The sequence below is a fragment of the Danio rerio genome, chromosome 8 (genome assembly GCF_049306965.1).
Source record: "Danio rerio strain Tuebingen ecotype United States chromosome 8, GRCz12tu, whole genome shotgun sequence".
Lineage (NCBI taxonomy): Eukaryota > Metazoa > Chordata > Actinopteri > Cypriniformes > Danionidae > Danio > Danio rerio.
Window position 1 is genome coordinate 18,476,566 of NC_133183.1, and position 24,915 is coordinate 18,501,480.

The window sequence follows — 24,915 nt, forward strand, 5'->3', positions numbered from 1 at the left end:
ATGATGCTGTTTTTATAGTAACAATATAACACAACATAAATGTGCAATTTGAAAGCTTTTATACTGAATTATACTAAAGCCAACATCCTCAAAACTATTCTGCTCCTTTAATAACTATTTTAAGAGCCTAATTCTCTTAGTTTTCAAGAACCAATATGGGACCACATCCATGAATTGGTGGATGTGCTGAACTACATGTAATAAAAAATGAGATTGAAAAACTGTCAGGTGCTGCTGGGCTAAATTAACATTGATCCATATTATAATGCATAATCCTCAACTTCTGGACATGCTGCTGCTTACAAGCACTAGGAGAAAACTAAGCAGCATTTCTCAGAACCATATTTCAATGTAACGACCACAAACAGACTCACTCTGGTCTCCCACTGCATCTCCTTCTCCTTTCTTTCTCTGGCCTCTGCCCTCTGTTTCTCCTCCAGCCTGTGTTTGGCCTCCGTCGCTGCGTCGATGTCCTTCAGTTTCAGGTTCATCGTCACGTCCTTCCACAAACTGACAGGCAGACAGAGAAATAAGAGCAGTGTGCATTAGATCACCTCGCAGACCAACCCAAGCAGAAAACAAAACACATCACTTCAGCAGCTCCCCAGGGGACATGCCACAAAAATAACAAAGCCTTTTCAAGATCAGCAAACCAAACAGAGCTGCCAATAAAACACTGTAGATTTGGTAAGTCCACCTCTGAAAATGCTTGTGTTTTGATTTCTCATTTAAAGCAAGATAAGCAAGCAATTTATCTCCTTAAAAGGGCAACTTTTTAACCCCTTTTCAAGATTTAAGAGAAGTCTTTTGTATCTTCAGAATGTGTCTGTTAAGTTTCAGCTCAAAACACCCCTCAGATCTTTTTTATTATAGCTTTAAGAATATTGAAAGTTTCTGCTCTCAACAACATGTAGCTGTTCTTGTTGCCTGTGCCTTTAATGCTAGTTCTCCCTGCCCACATGCCTGTCAGAGTGTGCTTCAATCTCCACCTTGGCTGCGTCAGATAAACAGCACAGTGACATCAATACTGATTTTTTCTGTCATGTGGCAGTGGCACACATTAGGTATGGCCCATTATGTGTAAGCTGCAAAATCACATGGATTCCTATTTACTTAAATCAGATTTAGGCCTTGTTCATATGTAGAAATGTATCTGATATGAATCAGATCCGTGCCTTTGTGTCTGCAGTGTAAGCCGGTAGATTGGATTTTCAACTGCTAATGCAAGTCTCGTATAAATAAAAACCATAGCGAATGACGTCAACTCTCAGGGCCGGAGTGGGACTCTTTTTCAGCCCTGGAGTTTCAAGCCTTAGATCGGCCCACCTCAGTTCACGACTGACTATATTAAAATAAGGTCATTTCCAATTCAGTATCTAATTACACTATCACGTCTTTTTTTTTTTTTTTTTTGAGAAAACAGCTGCTTTAGAACTTTAAATGTTCAAAAACCCTAACAGTATTATATGTCTTAACAATAAAACTATAATTAAAAAAAAAAAAAAAAACATACTCAGATAAGAATCAAGCCCGGGTCGGCGGCGTCGTAATCTTACGTGCTAACCACTGGACCACAACAGTTGTTTATGAAGGACTGACTCATCTAACTAATATCATCATTAACCTGTAGGCTGGTTATATATAAAAAGAGCAGAGCTGCGGTAAAATAATGAATAAGAAGACTGTAGTCAAGTAAGTAAATAAATTAATTTAAAAAGTGTGACTGCTGAGAGCAACAGATTCTGGAGCTAGGGACACCGGCCCTCGCGGCCAAAAAACGAACCGGCCCACCGGGAATTCTCCCGGTCCTCCCGATTAGCCAATCCGGGCCTGTCAACTCTCATGCTTTCATTTCAGAACAGAGTTAATCAGATTCTTAAATGAGAAAAGATTGCTTTCATTATCATCTGTCAGTCAGCGCCCAATCTTTTTTTTCCTGGTTAATGCAGACAATTGGATACGAGTCCTTTTTAAAATATGACGTAAGCAGATCAACCAAAAAAAAAAAATCACATACAGTCACAAAATCAGCATTGATTATCAAGATCAGCGGTATAAATGTGCTAACTAGTCCCTACATAGAAGCAGTTTAAGAAAAAAAAAAACTCACTGTTGTCTTGAAATACAAAATCTGAATATTTCAACAGCCCATTACAAGTTATTTTGTAATTGTGCATAACTTTTAATAAAAAAAAAACTTCTGTGGTTAAAATTTGTATGTAAATAGACCATCTGGACTTTCCAAATCACTTTACAAACTCTCCAGGATAGAGTGTGAAAATAACACAGCTCATTTAGTAATCCAAATTAGATTTAGGAACCTGAGGGATTAAAGTTCATTCCTAACTACCCAAAATTCAAATTGGTTTTTAAGGCTGGTTTCCCTCGACTTGCCACGAACTCAAGCCTAAGATAGATATATATATATATATATATATATATATATATATATATATATATATATATATATATATATATATATATATATATATATATATATATATAAAGCATCTGAATCCGCACTGCAGCTTGAGAGGAAAACAGTCTTTGGAGATGTTTGACAGTTGTGGCAAATCCTTTTTCAGAGGTTCAATAAAGCAGACAACAATTACAAAATAGTCACAAAAAGACCTACACACCATCTCGATTCATATTCCAATTGGTCTTCCAATTTCCGCACCTTCTTCTTAATAAGGCCCAATTTCTTTGTGTCAATGAATACTGCATTTTCCTAAGAGGACAAAACAGACCGTTTATTTCAGTTTTATTCTTAAATGCGTTTATTCTTTTTTTATATATGTATAAAACTTACCCCGGTTGCCAATTTTGAATACATCACACCGTTCCACTCTCCCTCTATAGAGCAGTATGACTTCTTATCATTGGGAGCACTAAAAAGGACAATATTATTACAAATTTCTTAATGCTTTTGCACAAAATGTAGATTTCTTTGCTTGAATTCATGATCATAAATAGTAATAATTGTAGAAGCATAATTGAAAATAATTGCAATTATGCAATTGCGAATAATTGCAAAAATTAACATCAACTAAGAATGATAAACGCTTCAGTTGTCTGAATATTATAATCTAATCTAATATAATATAAAAAATATAATAAATATAATATAATAAATATAATATAATATAATATAATATAATATAATAAATATAATATAATATAATATAATATAATATAATATAATGTAATGTAATGTAATGTAATATAATATAATATCTGAATATTGTTAAATGGATACTAAAACTTTAAATAACAAATAATAATTCACTGCATGAGGCGACACGGTGACTCAGTGGTTAGCACTGTCACCTACCTCATGGATGAAAACTTGATCATCCATGCTCATCACAATATATTGTAATAATGAATATCAGCATGTTTAAATCACAATAAAGGAAAACATTTGGTTATTAAGATACGAGATATTTCAAAATGTGGGTAATACTTTAGAATAAGGGTCCGTAAGTAAATGTTAGTTAATGTATTTACTAACATTAAGTATCAATAATCTTGTAAAGCATTTGTTAACCATAGTTCAACATTAACTAATGCATTATTAACACCCAAAGTTGTGCTAGGTAACATTAATGCACCATGAGTTAATCTGAACTAACACTATTTAACTTAAATAACACTAACTAACGTTAACAAAGACAAATAAATAGCATAATTAATGTATTACTAACTGTTTGTTCAAGTTAGTGAATACATTAACTAACATTAAATAATAGGCCATTGTTTTGAAGTGTTATTAAATTATTATATTCATCCCATGTGTGGAAATTGATTAATGATCTGTTAATGTTATGAGTATTTTTAATAAGTATCATTCTGACTTACAATATTTCAGCTGTTATCCTGTGCTTCTTTCCTCCATAGAAGGGTTTGGTGTGGAAAACTATATTGGCACTGTAGCCAGATTTGGAACAGGAAATATTGCACTCTCCACCCAACTCAACCCACGGGACGGTGAGGATTGACCTTTGGAAGGACAGCGAGATGAGTGACACAAAATCTCAAATACAGAATATTATTGTGATAAAGCGACCCTTACCTCCCGTAGCCATTGGGAAAATTAAGAATATAATGCTCATCATATTCAAGACAAGACACGCAACCTATGGTAGACAAGAGTGGATGATTAAGCACTAGTAGCACTATTGTGTATTAATGACCATTTGTACTGTAAATAATTTGTTTGACTACCTTGACCAATATTATGGACTCCAATAGACATTCCCAGGAACTTCGATTTCGTCCAGATGTGGGCGTTGAACTGGATTTTTTTGCTGAAACATTCGGCGTAAAACGCAGATACTGCAGAAGCACAAATATATTAGAAAATGCTGCAAATAAAAAAAGTATAGCAAATGATAAAATCCAATGAAAGGCACCTGGGGATGTAAAGATTCACCTAACTCACAATTCGATACGACTCACGATACGAATCACATGATTTAGTCACAATTTCTTTTTAACAAAATAATTTAAAACAAATTTAAGGTGAACAAGAGCCCTTAAATTTTTTTCTTAAATGCTGCACATTTTTTGCTAAATAATATATTTTCTGCCATGACTAAATTGTTGTTTTTTTAAACAAATAATAAAAATACAAACTAACGACTCATAAATATAAACAAACTAAAACTGTGACTGTGCTGAGATTTAACACTATTATAAAAGAATTATCAGCATATCTCTGTTTTCCAGGATAAGCCGAGTTCTTTGCACATTTACAATGTCTCCTGCTGATAAAAAAAACCTTTTTCATTGTGGAATGAGATGGCTGGTGCGAAGAGGAAAGCCTTTCATAAACCAGAGAGCAGTAGTACAGAGGTGGTCAATAGGCTCTCTGATCCAGGCCACTGGCATAAAAACTGATCATTCATTCATTCTTTTTCTTTTCGGCTTAGTCTCGTTATTAATCCAGGGTCACCAAAGCGGAATGAACCGCCAACTTATCCAGCACTTGTTTTACGCAGCGGATGCCCTTCCAGCCGCAACCCATCTCTGGGAAAACATCCATACACACTCATACACTACGTACAATTTAGCCAACCCAATTCACCTGTACCGCATGTCTTTGGACTGTGGGGGAAACCGGAGCACCTGGAGAAACTCCACACAGAAATGCCAACAGATCCAGCCAAGGCTCAAACCTGTGACCTTCTTGCTGTGAGGCGTCAGCACTACCTACTGCATCACTACGGCGCCATAACAACTGATTATAAAATGACTAATTGTATAGTAGGACAGAGACAGGGGTTGAACTTGATTATGAAGGTGAATAATTAATAATACTTGTATAATGAATTAGTCTTAAGTATCAATGTTATACAAATACGAAGAGATCATCTTGTACATTTTTAAATATTCAATAACAATAAGCAAATTATTAAAATATGCATAAACTAATCTGAAAAGGAGATGGTAAAACTTATCTTATACCTGATTCTGTAACAGAACTTTGATTTCCGTAGCACTCAATGGAGCAAGCGGAGCTGCAAATCGTCCGGTCCGCGTGGTTTGGCTTATTAATAGTTTTTTTTTTTGTGGATAGATGTTTGTAACAGTAGTTTTTTCACTGTGCTGATGGTTTATGTGCATCATATTTGTTCTTCTGTTAGTGTAGGTAAGCAGTATTTGCGCACAGTTTGTGTTTTATCTGGCATACTTTATCGCTGACATTTTACTCTGCCGCCCCACCTCTTGCAGGTAAAGCAAGTTTGCGCCTGTAAACACAGCACCCCCTCTGTTCAAAACATGTATCACGATTCAGTCAACATTTCTATCGATTTGAATCATCACAATTTTGAATCGCATTTCTCAAGCTGAATCGTTACATCACTGGCACTAGTCATTATAAAAAGAGATTAATAACATATATATTTTGATAAATTAAACAAACAACGGCAAGATTTTATTTTTACTACGTCTTGTAAATGGCCTCAAAAATATTTACTAAATAAACTGTTATCATTCTTTCTGTTATAATACATTTTTTTCACTGTTTAATTTTAAATGAGCGAATAATTTGATAAATTAAATTAAATAATTATCGTTGTATTTTTACTATATATTTTAAATGAGTTTAATACTTATACATTTAAATACTTATACATTAAATTTAAGTTAGTCAAGATTAATATTGTTCTCACAGGTAAAGTCAGTTAGTTGAGCACTTACTAGGAGGGTGGTGAGAAACCTGCTCTGCCACAAACGACACACTGTTTTTGCTACTCCATGGTACTGGCCCGTCTGACACACACTCCTAAGTTGACACGGTGTTAGCAAGGGAAAAAAATAATAAAAGAAAAAGATAAATTACAACACAGGGAGCGGAGACAAATAAACTCTGTTACAGAAGACAAAGCAAACACTGGCTTTGCAAACATCAAACACACTCACAGAAGCAGCAGGATCCTCTGTTTCGGAGGGCAGGTCCCAGTGACAGAAAAACACCTCGCCCAGAATGGGGTTGTAGGGCTTTTTGGCCACAGATCCTTTCCGACCAGCGTGAAAGGCCGACAGGTACCACTTCACCACCTGCACCATGCGGTCCCTTGGATCCTGCTGCTCTGCAATGCTGCAAAACATGCCAGTAATCAATGAGTAATCAATCACAGGATTAGTGCGCATGTATTAGCATTTATGAGGGAGACGTGCAGCACTTCATTTAAGAAACATGTACAAATAAAGGAATGAGAAGCAAGAAAATTAGTTGATCATAATTAGAGTGGAAAAAAGATAAGTAGATCAAAAATATTTATAAGCTGTGAAATAAAACTAGCAGTACAGGGGAAGCTATTGATGAACTGTTTATAATTAGAAGTAGCAAAACTTCCCTTTACTAAAAGTAATCAGCTTCAATAACAAAAGAGAAAGAAACAACAAAACATATTACTGTTTTGCATTATACTGTACCTTTTACACTTAATACTGTTTTACTTTATTTTGTACTTTTTAAACTATTTACTGTTTTGCATCTGCACAACTCTGGTTTGCACTTCTTGCCCATGAGTGTAATTGTATTGTTTAAAAATGTTTATTTTTACTTATATTTATAGATTATAGGCCTATGTGTAATTGTATTTATTGTAATTTCTTTTTAAAAATTGTACTTTTTGTATTAATATTATCTGTCAGGCACCTTGGGTCAGAGTAACGCAGTTTCGATTCTCTGTATGTCCTATACATGTGGTTAAATTGGCAATAAAGATAACTTTGACTTTAAATACATTTCTTACTAATTTAAAATAAAACAACATATTATTATTTAGATGAGAACAGTTATTTGTTTTATAGAAAATTGCAATTAGTCAAAATAACAAATGTTTTGATTTGGTCTAATTAAAAAAATCTGAGTAAATCCACTTAATAAAGATTTTTATAATTGAAAAATTTATATTTTGTTGTCTAGAAATGAAAAAGAAAAATATTTTATACTATTAATAATTAATACAAATAAAATGTTCTAAATGACAACTTTTTTATTTTAAATTTGAAAAAAAAAAAATCAACAAAATATTAATATAATAAAAAAAATACTAAAATGTTTTAAATGGAATTTACTGAATAACTATTGCTAAAAGGATTTTCAAAACGCTGTAACTTGTATTAAAGTGGTGGTCCTCTATGATATCATATTTTTAACTTTAGTTGATGTGTAATGTAGCTGTGTGAACATAACATCTCTGAATGTAAGTTCAATGCAAAGAGAGACTGTAGGGCATTTACAGAGTTAGCTTAGCAAAGCTTACAGCGAGCGAAGTTTGGGGTCAACAAAAATGTATCCAGGTTAGTGAGATCTTAAATGCTTCAGGTTACGTGCATACAGCCTGTGTAGCAATAGGGCATGGCCAGAGGCACTGTTATGTTATAGCAGAGAGAGCTAAAATGCCGTCCAAACGTTGCTATTTCCACAGAGCTTGTTCTGTTTCTGTTTTTGGGCTTCCAAAGGACATTACACAAAGACAAGAGAGCTTACAATTTCATTTGAATTATATTCCAGAGTTATATATAAAAGATATAACTAGCATTTGACAAAGGACAGCTTCCAGAATCTCTCCCAGTTCAGTGCTGGATTCGGCTAAAACTCCACAAAGAAGGAGCAGCTCCAACCATAATAAAAGAACTGTGGATTGTGAGCCACAACCTGCAAGTAATTTTATTTGGTAAAATTGATCTATTACATGAATAGTTTTTTATGGTATGTTGTAGCAGAGCTGTAAACACACATGTAAACAAAGGGAAATGCAGTTTGGCACCATTAACAATTTAGCTACAAATGCATTTTTATCCATCAAACCGCTGTACACAATCACAATCTTCAGCAGCACTGCAGTGTCTCTATGCAGACACTTTTCCTGCGTTCTACATCCCAAATAACAAACTTTTAAAGATATGTGACAGTTTTATATTACTTTCACATGCTTATATTCCAAACATATATAAAAGACACTTGACAGATTTTTTATTTTAGAGGCATGCGGTTCAGTTGTATCCTCTTTACTTTCTGTCTGATTCAGACTCAAACTGATACGGCTAACAGCTAATCTGATTGACAGTATTTACACAACGGCAAAGCGCATGCTATTAGAGGCATGGCACTTTTTCTGGTGATGTAGAGCCAATCGGCAAGTCATAGCACATTATGTTAGCTAGCCAATCAGAGCCTCTTGAGGGCAGGCCTTTCAGAGGAACCAGGAAATATGTCAGTCGTTTTTATTTTAGCTGAGTAGCTGCATATAATCAAAGTAAGATACATGAAAAAAATAACGTAATTTTTTAAAATAATCAATTTCTTATAAATCGCTTATAAATTGCTTAGCATCTTATAAGCACAACCAAGCCTTAAAAATACACTCTGGACCCCCCCATTTAAAAAAAAGACATGACTATCTGAGCAAATGAACTTGGGGGATGTTTCATATACTTTTGTATATAATGTGGCTGTTTACTAAATCTACATTCTATGTTTAAAGTTAGTTACTTTATGCATAATTCTTAGAATTGGGTTCCAGTTTGCTTTGAGCAGAGCATGTTTGATTATATTCTTTGCTAGTAAATCTGGCCGGACAGCTTAATAAAAATCAATGCAATATTCTGTCACGCTTCACTGCTACTTGTTAGAAAAAAGCACTCCATTAGATGAACAGCTACTTTTCAAGCTACTCAAGAATGTGTTCAGCTTAGTAGCACTGCTACATTCATCAGTGATAACAGCACTGCCGTAATCAGACATAAGAATCAAGTCCATATGGCAGAGCAGCTGTGAGATCTGAAGACAAGCATTACCTTACAAACAAATCCGGGTGTGCAAAGAAATCTGCATACATTTCCAGCAACGACCTCCGCTCCAAGATAAATGTTGGCAAGACTACCTAAGGGTGACAGAGATGGATTGCAAAGAAGAAATTTTAGGGAAAAAAAAGAAAAGTGGAGATAGATGAAAAAAAAGAGAGAAGGTGGTTTGTGTTTACCTTGGTGAGATCCATGCCCAGGCGCACTTGAGACAGCAGATGCATGATGACACTTTTATGCTCTTCCACAGATTCACCCTCACCGTCATCATCTTTCTCATCATGACTGTCAAACTGATCTGAGAAAAACACATGGCCAAAAATGAACTCAGCGAACAGTGAACATGAAGCGTGAACACATAATTAAAAGGGAATAAAAAACATTTAACCAGGGTTTCTATAGCTTTTATTAAGTCAAATTTAAGACTTTTTAAGACCACTATACATTAACTTTCAGATTTACACAAGGCTAAACACTAAGGATTTTTTTCTAATGGCACAGTTAGAACATAAAAAACAACAACGCTGAAAACATAAGTTATTGTAAGAAAGATACAGTAGTTTAATTATATTGGTAAACAGTGTAACAAAACTTTTGGTAAAACTTTTATTGAGATGGATTGTTTGGTACTGTAGCTTTACATGGACATAAAAAAATCAGAACTGTTTAAAGTGATTTAAGACTTACAACACAATACTTCATTGATTTTAAGACTTTAAGGCCCTGCGAATACCCTGTTGATGGTAATAATGTGACATTTAAGTAGTTTTTTTTTTAAACACTGTGTTTATTGATTTTAGTAGCTTTTAACATGTACAACAGAACTCAAAACCAAACATACAAAATCATAATAATAATAATAATAATAATAAATAAAAAGTAAAACAATCAAAAAATACAAAAAAATAAAATAAAAAGAATAATAATACATTTCTGCAACCATTGTATAAAATGCAGACTTTCTGTATTTTTCCTAAAACTATTATACATTTTGCATGTAATAAACAGAAAGTTTCTTATCTGAACTAGTCAAAGTGTTGCAATAGGAAAAATATTTAGAATACAAAGTTTTGGACATTTGGGTATATCCTGTTTTAATACTATGGATAAAAAGAATTTTCTCCCAAAAATGTCCAACCAAAGGACACTTCCATAAACAATGATATAGAGTTCCTATCTGTTTATTGCATTTTATGCATTACCATTTAATGAATATTTACAGTACAAATACATTTAATATTGTTTTTGGAAAGTAAACAAACAACAAATCCTGTTGTTTTGCATTTAAATGTTTTGTTGTTAGTTATGTACATTATGGTATTCTTAAGTTATCAAATGCTTTAGTGTTTTCTGTGTTGTGATAGCAGGCGGTATTTGGGAAAATGATGGTGTGCTCATTCTATACATTAGCATTTACTTCATTGTGAGGTTTTCTCTTTACATGTGTAGGTGGATGTTAGCATATTATGAATGTAAAAAAAAGTCAGAGTATTCAGTAAGCTGGTATATTTGTACATTAAGGCATGATTTGTTTTTACAGTAAAATTCTATTTAAACTAAATTTTGCTACCATGTGTATATAATATATAATTAATATGAATATTCATAATTATACCAACAACATGAATGAAAATTTATTAAATAACATTTAATAAGTGTAACCAGCTATAAATTAAATGACTTAACATTAGAATGTTTGCTATTGAAATTTCTGCCTGAGTAAAATTAAATAAATAAATAAATACAACAATCCATTTTTCAACCGTGATTTACAAACACTTATTAAAATGTCATTCAGCTTAACAACAGTATTAAAAAGATATATTGAAATACTCTATTTATTGATTATTGCTGAGCCCAAAAATATTAATTGATTCGCATTTTATACTAAATAATATGTTTTCTACGTATTTAGTATCACTTTTGTAATAATATTTAATTAAGCAAACAGAATGTCTCATCTTCTGACCCATTAAGTTCTTATTTAAAAAAAAAAAGACAGTAAGAAAAGTCACCAAACACCGTATTTTCTCTGGAACTTGTGTCTGTTTTGTGTACCTGCATCTGTGGTGCCGTTGGACATGGAGGAGTTGATGGATTCGTTGGTGTCTGGCCGTTTCAGGGCTGTACTGTCTTCATTGTTTACAGCACTGCTTCTGCTCGGACTGCAGAGAAACACAAAATCACTTGTCAGTTTATTCCACAATAAACTAAGTGTTTTTTTGTTCGCATGTGTGTCCGTGGTCTGCTTTAATTAGGTCAATTTCTTTTTATTTGCAGTAAATAGTGTGTGGGGGTGTTTGTTTATCACCAAGCATTATTGTTTTCACATTACTTAATGTCCTTGTGGGCAGTGCTGACATAATTTACTTTCTCAGCAGTACTGCAGTGAGGTTTAATTACAGCTACATGGACAATCTTTTTTTAATTTTCTTTTTTTAAAATAATGCAATTATTATAAGGATTTTTTAAAAATAAAAAATAATAGCGTTTTAACAAAATGGTCCATTTGAGTATTAGTAGACTGTCTGCTTAATATCTGTTGATCCTGCTTCTTCCACAGACATTTAACTGACTATAAGAAACTTTGCAAATACATGTCAACTTGCACTAACTCTAACCCCAACCTAACAATCTATTTATAATCTAATGAGAATAAGTTGCCATGTAGATGCAATGTAATTTTAATTTTAATTTAAAATAAATGGACCATCAAAATAAATTGACCAATTATTGTTCCAAAGCAGCTTTACAAAAGGTGCAATACAGTCAAAATCAGAGAGTTAAGGTGTTGAGCATAGGGTATATACACGGAATATATAAAAAAAGTTATATATATAAATTTATACAACAGTTCTGCCTGGTTTTCGAATCTGATTGGCTGATAGCCGTGCAGTATTCTGCATAACAGCACTCGTACAGACTCGTCACCCTTCTGTATTTCTCAGCCCACATAGTGACAGCAGATCAATAAACTCACTACAGTTTGACAAATATTGCAGCTTAGGCGAGAATGTAGTTGTTTAGATTGCATCTGTGCAGTTTATTTAAAAGGATAGTGCTTATTGTAAATACTTGTAATTTCAGAGATGCAGCGCATTGGCATCCATCAGCCTGTCATAGTGACCAGAGCAAAGACAATTGACGCTTCGCCACATGATGGCGATAGAGACCGCGAAATTAGTCATTAGAGGAGAAAAACTAAGCGTAATTTTAAACTACAGCTGATCAAATCATTAAAACATGTGAGTGACATTCAAGTCGATCTCTCTCTTTTGTATGTTGTAGTGCTGCATTTTACCAAAGTAATATGGTAGTGTTTGCTTTGCTTTCGCTTTTTTTGGGGTTCATTTTTGTGATCTCCAGATTGCAACAGAGAAATACTGGGAAATCTCTGTAGACTGATGGCATTTCATGCTGTTAAGGCTTATATTCTAAAATGTCAGCAAAATCACCTGTTTTGTCATCACTTTAAATATTACGCTAGAAAATCATTATCAATCATTATCATTATCAAATACTAGCTCTAAAGTGACGTTTGCTGTTCTGACGTCCGCTAAAGATGTGAAGGAATAGTGGAAGAAAATAGTACCTCATACCAAAAAGATTTTTTAGACTCTCCATGTTTAATTTTCTTTTTTATACAGACGATTAAACCGTCGAACTGTTGTATAAATGATCACACTCGTAGTAGTGCAATATGGCTGTATATCGTCACTGGTGGGACACTAAGGCACTTGGCCAGCAGCCTTTGCACGCCTTCAAAAAGCGCAAATATACACCCATATCGCACTGCTCCTCATGTGATCATGCTCATATAGAGACAGAATATATACATAGTTAACCTGCAGTACTGTGTATATAGTGGCCTTTTCTAAAAGGTGATATCTATGTGTGTAATATATTTTTAATCAAGTGTATTTGAGAATTGCTTTAGTTTGTGCTGTCCTTTGTTGCAAAAAGGAAGACTAATATTTCTCAAGGTTACAGCAGTCAATAATGAGTAGGAAGTGTGCAGGCATTTGTTTAAATGACTTTAACACATCTCCAAACACAGGACATCACTAGTCTCTCACAGGACATCACTAGTCTCTCACAGGACATCACTAGTCTGCTGATCTTGATTTGTATTCTTCAGTTTTTCTCACTGTAGTGAGTTTATTAGCCATTACTTTGTCACCAAGGATTTCGATTTACTGGAAATGCCCAGATTAGCTAATCATTTACCAGACAGATGCTCAGTTTTGATCTCCACAGTATAGAAGTCTGTTTTTATAATTGTCCACCTTAGTTTCTATGCTGTTTTTTAGAGTGTGTGTGTGTTTTTGTGTGTGTGTGTTTGTTTAACTCACTCTATGCAGTGTTTTGGTGACGTGCTGTTCTGATAAAACTCATCTGCGTCGTAAAACTCGTCTTCGCTGCTGGAATAGGAGAAGTCGGGAACAGTGTGAGCCGGTACGTTCATGTGACTGGGTGAAGTCACGCTGCTGCTGGGACCTGAAGGACCGCTCCCTAAAACCACAGGAAGAAAATGATAGCAATAAATGTGTTGAGGAACTATGACTAACCACACTCATTTAAACAGCACCACAGATGAGGCTCAGTGTGGGTTGAGGTTTAATGCTTTTGTATATGTGGCTGACTTCTTGCCTCAAAATAAGTAGCATGACCAATGAGTTAATCTACACAAATCTACATTGCCAACAAAAAGTACATTCAGTTGAAGTCAAAATTATTTGCCCTCCAGTAAATTTTCTATTCTTTTTTTAATACTTCCAAAATGATGTTTAACAGAGCAAGGACTGTTTTCAAATATTTCCGATAATATTATTTCTTCTGGAAAAAGTCTAATTTGTTTGATTTCGGCAACAATAAAAGCCGTTTTTAATATTTTTATAACCATTTATGGTCAATATTATTAGCCCCCTTAGGCAATATTTTGTTTCAATAAGTTAAGCCTTTAAATTGCATACTGTTATCTTGAAAAATATCTAGTAAATATTATGTACTATCATCATGACAAGATAAAAGAAATCAGTTATTAAAGCTATTTTTGAGAAATGTGTTGAACATTTCCTCTTTCTGTTAAACAGAAATTGGGGAAAAAATATACAGAGGGATAATGATTCAGGAGGGCTAATAATTCTGATTTCAACTGTACACTCCCTTCGAAAGTCTTGTCGTCGATCCCAGTTGTAAGAGCAACAAATAATAGCTTGACTTCTAGTTGATCATTTGGAAAGGTGTCAGAAGGTAGATTTTTCAGATGTATGTCCTGTATGGACCCAAGATTCTCATAGAAATCAGTCAAGTTTGGTGAAGGAAAAATCATGGTTTGGGGTCACATTCAGTATGGGGAAGTGCAAGAGATCTGCAGAGTGGATGACAACATCAACAGCCTGAGGTATCAAGACATTTGTGCTGCACATTACATTACAAACCACAGGAGAGGGCAAATTCTTCAGCAGGAAAGTGCTCCTTCTCATACTTCAGCCTCCACATCAAAGATTGCGAAAGCAAAGAAGGTCAAGGTGCTCCATGATTGGTTAGCCTAGTCACCAGACATGAACATTATTGAGCATGTCTGGGGTAAGATGAAGGACAAGGCATTTAAGATGAATCCAAAGAATCTTGATGAACTCTGGGAGTCCTGCAAGAACGCTTTCTTTGCCATTCCAGATGACTTTATTAATAAGTTATTTGAGTCATTGTAGAGATGTATGGATGCAGTCCTCCAAGCTCATGGGAGTCAGACACAATATTAATTCTTTTTCCACTGCACCATGACTTTATATTCTATACTGCACATTATTTCTGATAAGTGACAAGACTTTTGTCTAAGCAAAGTCCGACCTTACTGTCCTAATTAAATCATTAAAAATCAAGGCATGATCATATTTTATTTTGGTAAAATAAGCAAAATCTAGAGGACATTTTTATATAAGTCACTTCTCATACCAATTGATCAACTAGAGGTCAACTTACTATTTGTTTTTCCTTAAACTTGGATAGGCGACAAGGCTTTTGTCAAGCAGTGTACTACAATATAATTTATTTGACAGTGACTACACCTTCGCCATTTGAGACAAACATGCAAATTCAAATAAACTTCAAAGACTTTAAAGATAAGTCAAAGTCAAAGTAAAATATTTTCTGGTCCACGTTTACAGTCAATCACCCTTATGTAAATACTGTAAACGGCCAAAGCTTACACTTTGATTGCAATTTACATTATGCATTTACTTGGCACCACTTAAAACGAATGAAAAATAGATGTTTAATCTGTAAAATACAAACTGAAAATGTAATAATTTATTAACTCTAACTTACAAAAGTAATAAAATCACATTATTACATATTATTACACAATTTTTTCTATTGTGTTTTATTAAATTAAAACAAAAATTAAATGCTATTCATCTTTAAAAACAGCAGATTAAATGCAACAAATGTGAATCTGTGGAAGGCTTCTTGGAACATCTTTTTTGGTCATGCCCGAAACCTTTTGGCATGAAGTTTTGGAGTGAAATTTTTAGATTTTACTCAAAGGTTTATTCCTGTGACCTCACCTCTGATCAGCAATAACTGTTTTTGGTTGGTCGAACTCACTTTGTGGGTTCAGTCATCAAATTTAAAAAAAAGAGCTGTCCAATATGGAATGGTGGAACCTAAAAAAAATTTCTTGTCTATAGAAGGAGGCATCATAACCACGTTTTAAAACCTGGCTTTCAAAATTCTCTAGCACTTTACATTGAGAGAAACTTAGACATAATCTTGTTGTCTAATCATAAGCCACATAGAAAACCTTTCTTAGTTGTCTGTCAAATGTCAAGGATAACAGTTTAAAGGTATGAACCTATCATTGTTTGCATGTGCCCACTGGCCTAGAAATATATGAGTAACATGTTTAACCTATGTACAACTGGAGGAACTGATGTAACAATGGTTTAAAAAAATATATAATTCTGCCTTTTGCCTTTTTTTTTGTTTTGTCTACCTTTTTATTTCTATCTTTATGGTTGTTGCTTTTTGTATTGATCTGTGTTGCTTTAAGGTCAAAATAAAATATATAATATAAAAATTAAATAAGATAAAAACACTATTACCATTAGATACACCATCCCCCATTAGATTCACCATTACATCTTTTGCTTTTCCACGTTTTTAGCAACACTGATTCAGGAAGCAGTTTTTCCATTAATGTTTTTTTTTTTTTTTTTTACACAAGGATCGATAAAAGAAGTCTTTGTTCAGTATTATAAGCTATAAACCAACCCGACCAGCTAGGAGGACAATTACAGCATTACAAATATTTATCTAAAGTAAAACAGTATATGAACATTGAACCTCTATTTAATACAGACTTCAAACATCTTAAAAAATGACTTGCACAGTACAATTCAAAAAATGTAAATCCAAATCAGATTATTGCTAGCAAAAGACCATGCAGATCACAATGGTGTTGACAGCCTAACAAATTAAAGGTTTGGTGGAACTGTTAAGATAAACACTGCTCAGAAGCTCCACTAGGTTTAATTAAATCATCTCCGCCTACAACGCCAGCACTTTCAGCACGAATATAAATGGAAGTCCTGATTCCCAGTCTGCACCTTGGAGCTCTTGACGGTGTTTTATGCGTAGTTTTCCTGCATTGCTGTCCAGAGTGCTAGCGATCAGTGTTTGTGCTTAGCTCAGCTCTTCCTGCACTGCCTCAGCACAAGCTGGACTCTTTGAGCTCCTGTATTCCAGCACTAATAATGACAGTCAGGGGAAAACACACAAACTGCAGAGAGAAGGGCTCTGCCTGCATCTACACTGCAGCGGATTACTACTCAAACACTGCTGCAACTTATACCAACGTGACATGGAGTTTGGTTTCAAAATATGTATTTATCAATATTTAAACATGTCAATTGAACAAATTTTCAACATTATCACCAAACTGAATTATACATTTGACTAAATTGTCATTTTTTTAAATGTCAATTTCATTTGTCTTTGTTTAAGATTAAATGGTTAAATAAGATACTTGAATACCAAACCAAAATCTGTTTAAATCTACACATTATTGGTCAGAACTTTGGAAACAACAAGTCTGCTCACCACAAAGGCTTCATTTACCAGATCTAAAATAAAATATCCACAATAATTCTGTAAAATATTATTTATATTTAGATTTTTTTTATATAAACATTATTACGTCCTATTCTCATCCGAGTTTTAATATTTCCATCCCTACTATTTCTGTTCTCCCTTCTCCCAGCACCGACTTGTTTATTCATTCATTTTCCTTTCGGCTTATTTCCTTTATTTATCAGGGGTCACCACAGCGGAATGAACTGCCAAGTTATCCAGCACGTTTTACACAGCAGATGCCCTTCCAGCCGCAACCCAGTACTGGGAAACACCCATACAATCTAGCATTCACACACATACACTACAGCCAATTTAGTTTATTCAGTTCACCTACAGAGCCTGTCTATGGACTGTAGGGAAAAACGGAGCACCCAGAGGAAACCCACGCCAACACGAGGAGAACATGCAAACTCCACACAGAAATGCCAACTGGCCCAGCTGGGGCTCAAACAAGCGACCTTCCTGTTATGAGGCGACAGTGCTAACCACTAAGCCAGCAGGCCGCTGTGTAAACGTACAGTGTTATAAAATGAAAATGATTTCTGATTCAAAGTGGGATTTTAAGCATTATTATAGTCTTGTGTCACATGATAGTTTAGAAATTACTTTAGGTTAAAAAACAAGTTTAATTTCTTTTATTAATGTCGTAAACAGTTGCATAAAGAAATGCAATATAGTACCATTGAAAAAAAAAAGATTGAATTTGAAAATGTAAACACTGATTACAATAAGAACTATAATTAATGATCGAGTATGACTAGTAACAGAACATAATAGAGTGATTAAATAACACTGCATTTGCTAGGAACACTTGCATACAGAACTAAAAGTTATTTAAATCTACATACTACTGCTCAAAACCTCAGGAACAACAAGTCTGCTCACAGAGGCTGCATTTATTTATTCTAAAATAAAATAAAAACAATAATTCTGGGAAATACTGTTTATTTTTAGAATAACTTTTTTTGTGTGAAAGTATTATAAAATGAAAATTATTTTGGTGATTCAAAGTTGAATTTGAAACATTATTATTACAGCACACGATGTGTCACACGATACATCAGAAATTACTCTAATTCAAGAAACATTTATAATTTCTTTAATCAGTGTTGTAAACCGTTTGTAAATTTAGCAAAATATAATATACTGTAGTACCACTGAAAAAATAAGACTGAATTTTAAAATGTTAATAATTGATAAAATGTAAAAACATCGCTAGTAATAAGAACCTTTAAGAAAAAGAATAAGAAATAAGAAAGTAACAAATTATAAAATGAAAATTATTTCTGTGATTCAAAGTGAAAAGGTGTCACACGGTAAATCAGAAATTATTCTAACTTGACAATTGGCTGTTCAGGAAACATTTCTAATTTCTTTTATCAGTGTTTTTCAATAGTTCGTAAATTTAGCAAAAAAAAAAAAAAACTATAGTACCATTGAAAAAAATATTTGAATGTTAAACATTGACTATGTTTACATAGACATCATTAATCGCATTATTAGCCTTAATCGGAGTAAGACAATAAAAGGAGTAAGGTGTTTACATGAGTTACTTTTTGAATCTTCTTTTCATGATCCCATTTTACATCTTAAAGCACATAATTTGATGAACATTTTGCATCACCGCGGTATCCACATTTTCTCCGGAGTTTCATGTAATTTCGGGTGTATCATTTTTAATTTGTCGACTTCACTGCAGTTTGGCACTTTTTACTTCCATTCAGGAACATTTCAAGCAAGATATTGGATGTGCATATGAAGTAAGCACTGCTGGAAGAGTGTTGTTTTAATGGAATTTTATACGGCACGCTGTATGGGAAAAAAACCTGCATTTCGCGATGCAGGTGTTTGTGGTCCTTCACTCACTCAGTAGGTCCAGAGAATAGTGTTAAACAGCCGTGTGTATGGAATATCCTGTTGCAAAATGCAACGAAAATCCCACATGATGGTAATAGTTTGATTAAACTGTTTACATGTCTGTACTTCAATTTAATATTGTGGCTAAAATAAGCATACTCCAAGTCTTAATCCGATTTCTGTTTAGTTTGATTATGAACTTAATCAAATTGAATTAATCAAAAATCGCTGTTTACATGGTCGACTCTTAATCAAGAGTATTGTCTTAATTGCATTAAAATCAGATTATTGGTGTCCATGTAAACATACTCAAAAATAATGATAAGAACCATAATTAATGATCGAGTATGAACAGTAACAGACCATAAAAGAGCAGCAAATAATTTAAATCACATTAGAATGATTTCTGATAAATCATGTGACACTTAAAAAATGTATCAGAGTAATCAATTTAATTTTATAACATTCCACAAAAAACAGCTATTGCAACTCTAAATAATATCTGACAACACTTCGATTTATACACCCTTGTACTTCTTTTAACAACATTAATGTCTTCAGACTTTTGACTGGTAGTGTATGCTTAAATTAAATGCACATTAGATAAAAAAGTATACTTTATCTGTAAGCCTCCACCTAGTTTTGTTTGTTTACTTTCTGTCTGTTGGTTTGTACCTGTGCTGTTGGGAGTGGGGGTCTGAAGGCTGCCCATCACCGTGACAACAGGGCCCACGGGTAAAGAAGAAGGCCTCTGCTCCGCTTTACACACCTGAGCTCCATCTACGGATGAACACACACCCTTCAAATACCCTTGGCACGCAAAAATACACACAATTTGCAAGTCAAATGTAATATTAGAGGTTTCAAATTAATAGATAACATAGCCAAGAAACTGACAACAAAAGCGCATAAAGCATTATTAAGAAATATAATGCAGAAAAAGACACAGGCAGAGAGCTCACCTGTGGGTAGAGTGGTCTGCGTTGGCATGGCACTAGCACTGACTACAGCGGCGTTGAGAGGGGTAGGCTGGAATACCCCATCCACTGGGTTTATGGTGCTCTGCGGAGAACCACAGACATGATACAAAACACAGCTCTCATAGGAAAACATGTTATAAATACACTCTCACAGTAGCCTTCAGTCTCAATGCCCAACCCAACTATCAGAGAAATCCTCAAGGACTGAAATTAAGTTACTAGAACTGTTTCTTAAAGAGACAATTCACCCTGAGTTTTGCTTTATATGACCTTTTCTTATATGAAAAATAAAAGATGGACATTCTTTGAAGGTATAAAGATGAAGATTTTGGAACAGCATGAGGGCAAGAAAATGAAGTAAATTGGTCAAGTACCTATTGTTTAAGACTAAATATGTATTCGAGTTTTGTTCTTTAAGCAGACTTTTTGAAATAAATCACGTATTTCTAATGATAAAGATAAAAAAACTATTAATTTTAAATTAATTATTAATTTTAATTTTTAAACAGAATTTTAAAAGTCTGAGGTCAGTATGTTTTTTGTAAAGAAAATATCAATTTAATTAGGGTGGAAAAAAATTCTCAAAACTGACAGTAAAAATCTTTCATATTGTAAAATAAATAAATAAATAAATGTTGCTTTTTGAACTTTGATTTATCAGAAAATACTTAAATTAAAATTTCTATTAAGATGATATTCAAAATTACTATAAAAATTTTATTAGCGAATAAAAACAGCATTTTAGATTTTAGATTTTTTAAGGACCACATCACATTTAAAAAAGTAGTGATGATAAAAATGTAAAAATACATTTAATTTTACAATTGCAAAAGATTTCACAATATTAGTACTTAGGTTTTATTTTTGATCAAGTAAATTCTGTCTCGGCCAGCATAATATCTTAATACACATAATTTATTAATGTGCATGCTAAATAAATACAGTTTGACTGTAAATACTCTCACTTTATTAGGTACACCTTACTTTAATCAGGTTGGACACCCTTTTGCCTTCAAAACTGCCTTAATCCTTTGTGGCATAGATTCATAGAGGTACCGGAAAGGAAACATTCCTCAGAAATTTTGGTCCATATTTATAGTAGTTGCGGCAGATTTGTCAGCTGCACATTCATGATGAGCATTGATGAGTTGCTGCCATGTGATTAGCTAGATAGACATTTCCGTTAACAAGCAGTTGGATGGGTGTACCTAATAAAGTGGCCAGTGAGTGTATAATGTATATTTAAAAAAAAAAAAGATCTTTTTCATTATTTCAGCAAATACCTTAAATAGAATCAGAAATGACTAATCTTTGATGATGTAACAAAGGTTAAGGAAAACTAATATGAATCAATGATTTAAAAATTTCATTTAATTTCTGCTCTGTGATTTTCCTTCAAGTGTTCTGTTATCAAAAAAATATGTGAAATTATAGAAGTTACATGCATTACGAATGCCCTTTCATCATGCTGTCCTTAACAATTTTATGGTTCATGTTCTTTTCACACAGAGAGCCAAAAATAGTCATTGACGCTTTGGTAATCAAGAGAAAGATCTGGAAGATATCAGTGAATCAGATTCACCGTTTCATAACAAACTGTGTCCAAATGAGAAACCTCACAGCTGTGGCCCATGACAGTCACACTGAATCTTCTCAATATACAAAATCACTATGGGTCAATCTCTGCCTTACGGTAACCAAACACTGAGCATCTGTCAGTGGGCACAGACTCAGACACAAAGCTATTAAGCTCCACGTCCATGACGACAAGAGTAGCACATAATCCTGCGTATTAAACACTAAATAGGCAAGGCAGAGAGATAAATAATCTCCACCCAGCATGCATGCACAGTGAAACATTGACACCACAGGACAAAGCAGTGAGGTAACTCTACCTGAAAACACACAAGGGATATGAAAACACATGCAGAGGAGAAAGTGGAATGAGATTTGGAGGGGCTTTTCTGCACAGAAATTAAAGGATTTAAACAACACAATTATTTATGGCTTGTCTGAATAATCCATGTACCACAACAGAGGCTGCCGCTCTTAATGAAAAGCCAATTGAAGCAATTAGAGCTCTGTAGTAAATACTTAAACATGACAACGAGATTAAATCAAGAGCCAAAGACACTCAGCATTCTTTGTCTGCTACTTTAACTTACGAGGTACCACAGGGCTCTATGATGGGACCCTTTACTTTTTCCCTTTTATTATTTTATGAATATGCATTTTATATTTTTAGACATTTGCATGCAATTGTTTCTTTCCTTCTGAAGGAGGGAAAAATGCAGCTGAAAATTCTCTTTTTGCTTGCCTTGAGGATAAGAAATGTAACAATTTTAATTAAAGGTTTTATTAATTAACTGGAAAAAAAAGAACTCGGGAAAATAAGGTATGGTGTCCTGCATCAAAGTTATGACACCAAGTTTTAGGTATAATCTCATATTTGATCATTAAATAAATACAGTGATAATAAAAAAGTATATTTTAGGTGTTTTAAGGTAAAAAAAATCAGTAATATTACAACTTATCTTTAAAAATAAGTTATAAAAGCTTGTAAATTTTCAAAAAAAAAAAAAAAAAAGAAAAAAAAAAAATCGCTGAAAGAATCATATGGGAGTCGTTGGGTAATTATGTATATAAAAATAAATGCACATTACAAAACAATGAGGGTGTTTTTTGACCTTGCATGCATTTTAGCCTGTTGTTGGAGACCCAAACCAAAATACGACCCTTTTATAATGCATAATAGTAGCTCTTAAACAAACACTTAAAGAAGGACGATACAGCTCTAAATTTGGCTTTCATTTCCTTTTCCTGGAAACCATTTAATCACATCTTAAGTGTAGAGGTGATTGCGCATTTTCAGATGTTTAATCAAATCTTGTACACACAAGTGTATGTAGATGTGCATCTATATTTTCTTACTATTTTTATGTTTGGATTTTCCTTGTTGAATCAAATTCAACCAAAACTCGTCAAAACAGCGAGGGGGGTTACATGCGTTTGATTACATCACTCCAGCACTAGCCCTGGCAGTTATTGACCTGATGAGAGCCTCTGGGTAGGTCGTAATAGATCCGAATCCATTTGTCCTACATGGTTCAATAACATGTATGGCAACGGAAAATCAATGATTATACTGTGTGCAAGTATATTGTCTTATGTTTGCAGGTTTGGAAACGTCACACAGTCGGTAAGATTGATGTTTACATTTATGATCACAGAAAAGGACAGTGCCCTGAATCACCCGACAGAAAGAGTGAGAAAGAATGAAAGCTGAGAGAAAAAGAGAGAGAGAGAGATGAGCCCTCCGATCAAGGTCATGCACATCTCAGTTCAGTTTTATTGAAGTGAAAATATGATTTCAGTGGAAGAGAAAAAAAGTGTCACGGTTTGATTTAGACTAATTGCTGAGGAATGTCAAAACTTACTATCAGTCCGTTTGCGTGTTGCTGTTCGTTACTTTGATCCTTCAAATTTTAAAAAGAAAACACAAATTGAGAAATAAGGCAACCCTACAGCTTGGAGAAAGCCACAAATGATAGTCTCCGCAAATCAGTAACACTGGTCACTTTTTATTAACCTCCTGAACCTCTAGGGCTATGTTCACACAGTAGGGTTTGGGATTGTCAACCATATTTACTAACACATGCCTTCATAGTACAGCTTACAGGAGTGAGTCAAACACTGAATGAATTACCAAAGGCACATACTAAAAAAAAAAAAAAAGAAAAAAGAAAGAAAGACGGCACTATCTGACAAAATCGAGACCATCTGATTCCAATCGAGGTGCGAGTTCCTCTGTCAAATGTGCTGGTTAATGTGAAAAGATCATATTTAGCACAGTAAAAAAACAACTAACATTTAATTTCTCCTGCTGTGTGAACATGACCTTAGTGTAGGAAAAATCACCTCTCCAAACCATTAATATGGAACCTGCTGGAATGTTTATAAACATTAACTGGGTTATGGAAAATTACAGGCTGGGTTGCACAAGACACAATATGAACACAGTGGGCAGACAAAACACAGGAGCATACACATTATGAGTCTAAATTACAAGTGTTTTACCTTGGCAATCTGTAGCAGTACGATACAGTGTTTGATGGACTCTACCATATTCTAAAAAAAAAAGCAAAACAAGAAATGAGAATGCATTCCAACAACAAAACCTGATCCAAAATGCATTAAGAGGGTGAAGGTGCAGACGCTCTTACACAAGTGGTGTCCTTCAGGTTCTCGATTTTCTGTCAACAGGACATACAAATAGAAGAAAATAAACAGTTTCAGTAAGAATTGTGAAATTCCCTTAACTTACAAACTAAGATGCACCTTTACCAACCCTAAAAAAAGCAGAAATGAAAGCCTGACAGTCTCATGAGTTTAATCCCCATAAATAGGCTTAAAATGTGACTCTCAGTAAATGCCTCGTTTCAAATTTAGTATCTAACACATCCTGAGTTCTGCTTGTGAACTATTTATAATATAAATATACAAACTACAATACAGTTAAAGTCAAAAATGACAAGCTCTCCTTTGATTTTTTTCAAAATTATGCTTAAAAGAGCAAAGAATCTTTCATAGTACTTCCTATATATTTTTTTCTTCTATA

The 24,915-nt window shown here is 33.9% G+C and overlaps 1 protein-coding gene across 15 annotated transcripts in view; it reads right to left on the minus strand.

Moving 5' to 3' along the window:
- osbpl9 (oxysterol binding protein-like 9) overlaps nt 1–24,915 on the minus strand; it is a 59,216-nt gene that overhangs the window by 3,670 nt on the left and 30,631 nt on the right. For 7 of the 15 annotated variants that reach the window (XR_012383845.1, XR_012383849.1, XR_012383847.1 and 4 more), the window contains 17 exon segments: nt 24,521–24,550; nt 24,375–24,425; nt 23,735–23,773; nt 20,280–20,379; nt 19,993–20,097; nt 13,677–13,836; nt 11,383–11,489; nt 9,504–9,622; nt 9,319–9,404; nt 6,430–6,607; nt 6,208–6,292; nt 4,228–4,338; nt 4,076–4,139; nt 3,862–4,002; nt 2,813–2,891; nt 2,640–2,731; nt 375–510 (listed from right to left, as the gene is read on the minus strand). Coding sequence is in view for 8 of the 15 variants with exons in the window: in NM_001077805.1 (NP_001071273.1) it covers nt 375–510; nt 2,640–2,731; nt 2,813–2,891; nt 3,862–4,002; nt 4,076–4,139; nt 4,228–4,338; nt 6,208–6,292; nt 6,430–6,607; nt 9,319–9,404; nt 9,504–9,622; nt 11,383–11,489; nt 13,677–13,836; nt 19,993–20,097; nt 20,280–20,379; nt 23,735–23,773; nt 24,375–24,425; nt 24,521–24,550 (1,683 nt within the window). In the remaining 7 variants the exon portion in view is untranslated. 15 annotated transcript variants of the gene reach the window in all.